Here is a 5,832-nt window from a genome sequence, read left to right as displayed (position 1 = left end):
AGTCAACAAAAATTAACTTTTTAGGCCAAAAATTATTGTTTCTTAAATTTTTCACATAACAGTTTTCTGAATATACGCCCGGACTGCGCACATAAATCGAGGAGATATAAATAAGGTTTTCAAGACCTCGGAACACGAAATTGAGTTCTAATACAGAAGATGACCTTTTGGGTCATCACAAGTTCCTGTTTTGTGCGACGGCCAGACTGCTATTCACATAGCCACGAATCCGGTATTTCATTAGCGCACCAAACACATCGAAATTGATCATCATTTCATTCGCACCAAATTAGCTGATGGCCTCATTTCTTTATCTCATGTTCCTACTTCTTCTCAAATGGCTGACATTACCAAGTCTTTGACAGGTTTACAACATCGCACTTTGACTGGCAAGTTGATTGTGTGCCCACCCTCCAACTTGAGGGGGGTGTTGGGATTACACGAAGGAATATGGGCTGCTGGTGTTAGTTTTTTTGTATTTGGTCCTAGCCCAGTTTATTTATGAGTAGCTTAGTTGTCTGATTTGGGAAAAGAGGCCCAATTAATGTATATAGGGATAGAGACAGAATATTCTAGAGACTTTTGGCATTTTTGATCGATTACAGAATATGAAATATCTTCTCTCTAGCTTTCTCTGTAACTACTCTTCCGTTTTCACAGTGCCAGGCCTTATTTACTGGTTATTGGTTTTGCTTTTCATCTATTTATAACTGGTGCTTGCGATGTTGTTATTATTTCTATGGTTTTTGTTGATGGTACTGATATATAGTCTTTTTTTCATCTTCTTGAGCCGAGGGTCTATCGGAAACAGCCTCTCTACACCTTCGGGGTAGAGGTAAGGTCCGCGTACACACTACCTTCCGCAGACCCCACTTGCGGGATTTTACTGGGTCGTTGTTGTTGTTGTCTAAACACCCGTTTTGCTTTTCAAAACAAAACGGAACAATATTTAGGACATAAAACCAATTCTCTCGTAATAATCCAAAAATCCATTATTCCAAGATCAAATCCAAATTAATACACCCAAAATGCCATCAGTTTATATCTGATGAGAGTCTTTGTAAAATTCTATTCATGTTTGAGCGCAAAATCGAAGTCTTTTCCGGTTCAAACAATTCGAGTATTTGATCACTATTCCAATGAGGAATAAACTTACTAAAGTAGTAAAGTTCTGATAATAGCTCTGGCCACATCAGAAAGCTCACGCACGGCTGTGTTTAGAGCAGTGAGAGGTGACTGACTACCACCAAAAATTTTCTCACATTGATCAGCATCACCAGAAGATCCAACTACTGCATCTTCAGCAAACTTTGGGTTCCCTTTTGTCAAAGCTTCAGTGGCTTCTGGCACACTCGCAGTTAGGATTACCTGTTAAACAAAATAGAATGACATAATTGAAAGAAAGCTTTGAGACGTGAAAAAACTTTTGTCCTAGAAAATTATTTTATTTTATTTGCTATAATTACTATTTAGGGGAACACGATTGAGATTGAGAGTCAAGGCATCGGATGGAGGAACTCAGAGCGAGCCTATGGTCTTGCAGGATTAGAATATTAATAGAATTGGTTAAAAAACAGTTACTTTGAATAGATATCTCTTTTCTTGAACAGGTGTATTAGATAGAATTAAGATTTACTTTTGAGTAAATGCATAAAGACCCTTCAACTTGTCATGAAAAATTATTTACACACTTAAACTTTACGGGTGTCCTAACACCTCACTATTGTTAAAATAGTTATATTTATTTACTCCCTCCTAAGCCTTGGTCAGTCGCGCGTCTTAGACAACGCATTGAGCGCGTCTTTGCTCTATTTTAATCGTTAAAAACACCCCAAAAAAAAGAAAAAATTAAATTTTTAACTTCAATATAACCCCCAACCAACAGTAAAATCCATTCTTCCCAAATATTTTACCAAACCCAATTGAAGAACCTTAATTTCTTCTTCATCTAAATTCTACCGAAATTGCATCAAATTGCTCTTTGAAGTTTTGATCTTTGAAAGCAAAGGTTAATCTTTCTCCTCCAAACATAATAATGTTTCACAGATAATTCAACTTCAATGTTTGAGCTTGATTCTTCAAAGAACTTCGGCTTCGAACGGATCTTCCTCCAACTCGTCAGGATTCTAAATAACAAGGAAATTGAAGGATTTTGCAACCGGTCACTTCGTTTTTGTTCGGGTAAATCGATTTTGGCGAGGCAAGAAGAATTTTTAATGGTTGGGCATTAGGGTTCTTCAATTTGGAAATTCTTAACGGATGGGTGAATAAGGCTCGTTTAGATACTGTTATTTTTATTTACTAGACATTTTGAATTGAGAGAAAATCAAAGTTTGACCAGAATCAACATAAAAAAGAGCTGGATTTTCATGAAATATTTATGAAGAGAAAAGAGACCATAGAAAGATTTTGGTTCTTTGGAAGAGCATAGGAGGTCTAAGTGTTCCATCACGCAAATAACCAGATTTTTTCATTGAATTGAACATTGTTTTTTTTCTTGGTTTTTGTGTAATGCTTTTTTCTGAATTTTCAGTGGGGAATGAATTGGTATGTGGAGTTCTTGAATTGAGAAGATGACAAGGAAATATATAATGTGCTATGAAAATTAGATAGAGGAAAGACAATTTGTTGAGTGTCGTCCATGTTAATTACGTGGCTTACTAATAAAGCGCGTGTTTCCCACTCAAATTAATATAGCTGGGCCAGGGCTTAGGAGGGAGTAAATAAGTACAACTGTTTTAACAATTGTGGGGTGTTAGGACACCCGTAAAGTTTAGTTGTGTAAATGATTTTTCATGACAAGTTGAATGGAGTCTTTATGCATTTTCTCTTTCCTTTTTGAAGAATTAACCTAAATAATCGTTGACTCGATATATATATATATATATATATATATATATATATATATATATATATATATATATATATATATATAGTGAATTCGCCTGGTTATTCGTGTAAATATCTCTTGCTTTTTGAAGAATTAATATTCTCTTAAAGAAATAAGTCGCGAAATTAAATTAAAAAAAAGTATTTTATTTAATATACGAATATTAAATATTAATTACTTGATTAAGGACAGTTGGTGGACTTCCATAATCCAACATTACCTTGTAGGAGAAAGCACAATTCTTTAAAGGGACAATCCAGGCCGCCGGAGGATTTGATTGCTGGAGCTTGGAAATGGTGCCCGCCGCCTGCGTTGCTTGAACTTTGATGGCATCCACAATTATCAGCGCCAGCGTATTGACGTCGCCGTTGGCGCTGCGTGGGTCAGCGAGTAAGGTTTTGAGGCATAGCTGGACGTTGGGTGTGTTCTTGCATGTGTTTTGTACTAGATTTTTGTCGGCACTTGTTTGCAGTACTAAGGTCAGCAACAACGCAAGATAAACTAAATTTTTCATCATCTTGAAAATGCTAAAACAACTAATACTAACAAGCAAATTTCCAAGCTCTATTGTGGAATCAAAGGAAACTTAATTTGAATTGGTTGTAGACATTATGCCAAGGACTTCTTATATAGATTACTATGCTACTAGAAATGAAGAAAATCTAGATTACATGAAATAATAGGGAAAATATTAAATTATGGAATATTACCATCTATAAGTTATCCAGAATTAAGAAGAAGATTATTTACCTACTAAATTAAACATTTTGAATGAATATAATTGCAATAAATATTTTGACTTTCAACATGATTAATTTGTTTTCATTGACAGATTACGTGCCCTATCAATATATTATTCAGCGAAATGTTTGACAAGCAACAAAAGGATTCACAATTTAACAGCATTGCGATCGACTTTTCTTCGTGAATCAATGCGTGCATAATTTAGTTTTATTAGGGATGAAATTGCAAGTATATCAGATAAATTCTATAATTAATTAGTTTATCCTCGCGAAAAGAATACGGTGTTGCTTTTTTCTTATCTCTTTCCTTTTTTATAATGATTTTGGGAAGCTTTTAATTAACGTTTCAAGTAGTATATAGGAAGGTAAAAATTTCTTAGCGATTTATTGTCTTCAATGCTTACCACAATGGATTTATAATCTTCAATTTGCAAGATAATCTTGAGATCAGCTATCTTAATTATTTGTGTAGGCATAAAATAAATAATTAATTTCTTTTTTCTAAAAAGTTTAATCTCTTAAATAGATACTTCACTCAATTTAATATGACAATAAATTTGAGTTTCGCCGTTATTTGTCAACAGAAATATTTTCATTTACTTGGCTCAAGAGAAATAATAAAAGGTATCTGACCTCTAATGACAAAATATTATTTTTGAGGCAGTTCATGCTTAATGTCATGGGCGGCTTTCCAGCCATGCCCCATGACCCCTTGGGCGCGCTCCATGGCGTCCTAGCAAACCTCTCAATGCCTAGAGCCACGAACGGCCCCGTGGTCTTGGCCGCGCCAAGTGACAAGCGCGCAGGTGTCTCTGTCGCCCCACCGATATCCCTCGCGAGCGCCAAGCCGCAGGCAGAAGCCAACAGCGCCGCGCGCGCAGACAACGCCGCGCGCGCAGACCGTGATGCCAAAGACACTGCTGCTGACAACGGACCTGCTGCTGCCTTATAGGAAACTAAGTCATTTTCATTGTAAATATAGAGTAGTTTTATTTCATGTACTTCCATTATGTTTCTCTAGCTTAGTCAAGTCTAGTCTTGTAACTTTGGATTATTTTTTTTAAGTACTATTAGGGGGGATCAAGCAATCAAAACTTTCTAGCAAGCAAGCAATTCTCTGCACAGGTGTCTCTCCCCCTCGACACCGCGTTGCTTTTCTGTAATAGCTTTCATTAATGCAATCAAGCTTTCTTTCATTATGAATTCTCATTTCTGTTCTCTCAATTGCTCTTGAGATTGGTTTTCCCGTACGGCACTGACAATCTCGTCTAGCGTACGGAGGGGACCTCAGTTGGCGGACAGCAATTGCACTGACATCAGTTGCCTAGCCTTACGTCGCCCTTCCAAGGAATCTCAGGAAGGCGCCACGTAACAGTTGGTATCAGAGCCTAGGCTCGACATCGGACGAGGGAACGTATTGACATACCACCATTTCTGACCATGGTGAATCATGGGGACCGCATTGCGGCCCTCGAAGGGACGGTTGAGGTATTGCGGCCTATTGTGGATGGTGCCTGAAGCCTACTGCAAAGGTTGGACGACCTGGACCGCAGGGTGCTTCAGGTCGAAGTTGACGTTGAAAACATCAGTCGCGACTCCGAGGGAGACCGACAGACGGCAGCCACAGAGGCAGCCGAAATCTTTGAGAAATTCGAGGGGCTCCAACAGGAGCGCACCGAGGATTTAGCCCACAGGGCACAAGAGGCAGAAAAGGTGACTGCCATGCAACAAACCATTGACAAATTGACAGACCAACTCAATGTTGTCAACGTTGCTTTACAGGGCCTACTCCGAGGAGGTGGAAACCAAATCGGAGGTGCTGTGAACTCCGCTTCCGCGACAAAGAAACTGAAAATTCCTGAGCCAAAGCCATACAGTGGAGCTAGGAATGCCAAGGAAGTGGAAAACTTCATCTTTGACGTCGAACAGTATTTCGATGCTATTGGGGATCTGGAGGAAGCTAAGAAGGTAGCAACTGCTGCCATGTATCTTCAGGGTGATGCTAAACTCTGGTGGCGTGTGAAGTACGAAGCCATCAAGGCCGGTGAAGATGCTCTCGAGACATGGGCCGAACTGAAGGCAGCCATACGCCTGCAGTTCTTTCCCGAGAATGTGGAATATAATGCAAGGAGAAAACTACGGGAGCTCCGCCAAACAAAATCAGTGCGGGACTACGTGCGAGAATTCTCCGCACTCATG

The 5,832-nt window shown here is 38.7% G+C and overlaps 1 protein-coding gene across 1 annotated transcript; it reads right to left on the bottom strand.

Moving 5' to 3' along the window:
• Positions 1 to 1,008: 1,008 nt before the first annotated feature.
• Positions 1,009 to 3,464, bottom strand: LOC109219262 (cell wall / vacuolar inhibitor of fructosidase 1-like). Its single transcript, XM_019383707.1, has 2 exons — positions 3,111 to 3,464; positions 1,009 to 1,368 (listed from the first exon to the last, which is right to left on the bottom strand). The coding sequence occupies exons 1-2, from the start codon at positions 3,405 to 3,407 to the stop codon at positions 1,156 to 1,158; spliced, it is 510 nt and encodes a 169-aa protein (XP_019239252.1). The 5' UTR covers positions 3,408 to 3,464; the 3' UTR covers positions 1,009 to 1,155.
• Between the last annotated feature and the right edge of the window lie 2,368 nt (positions 3,465 to 5,832).

Source organism: Nicotiana attenuata, unplaced genomic scaffold (genome assembly GCF_001879085.1).
Source record: "Nicotiana attenuata strain UT unplaced genomic scaffold, NIATTr2, whole genome shotgun sequence".
Lineage (NCBI taxonomy): Eukaryota > Viridiplantae > Streptophyta > Magnoliopsida > Solanales > Solanaceae > Nicotiana > Nicotiana attenuata.
Note: the sequence above shows the minus strand (reverse complement) of the source record. Positions and strands in the feature narration are given on the sequence as shown.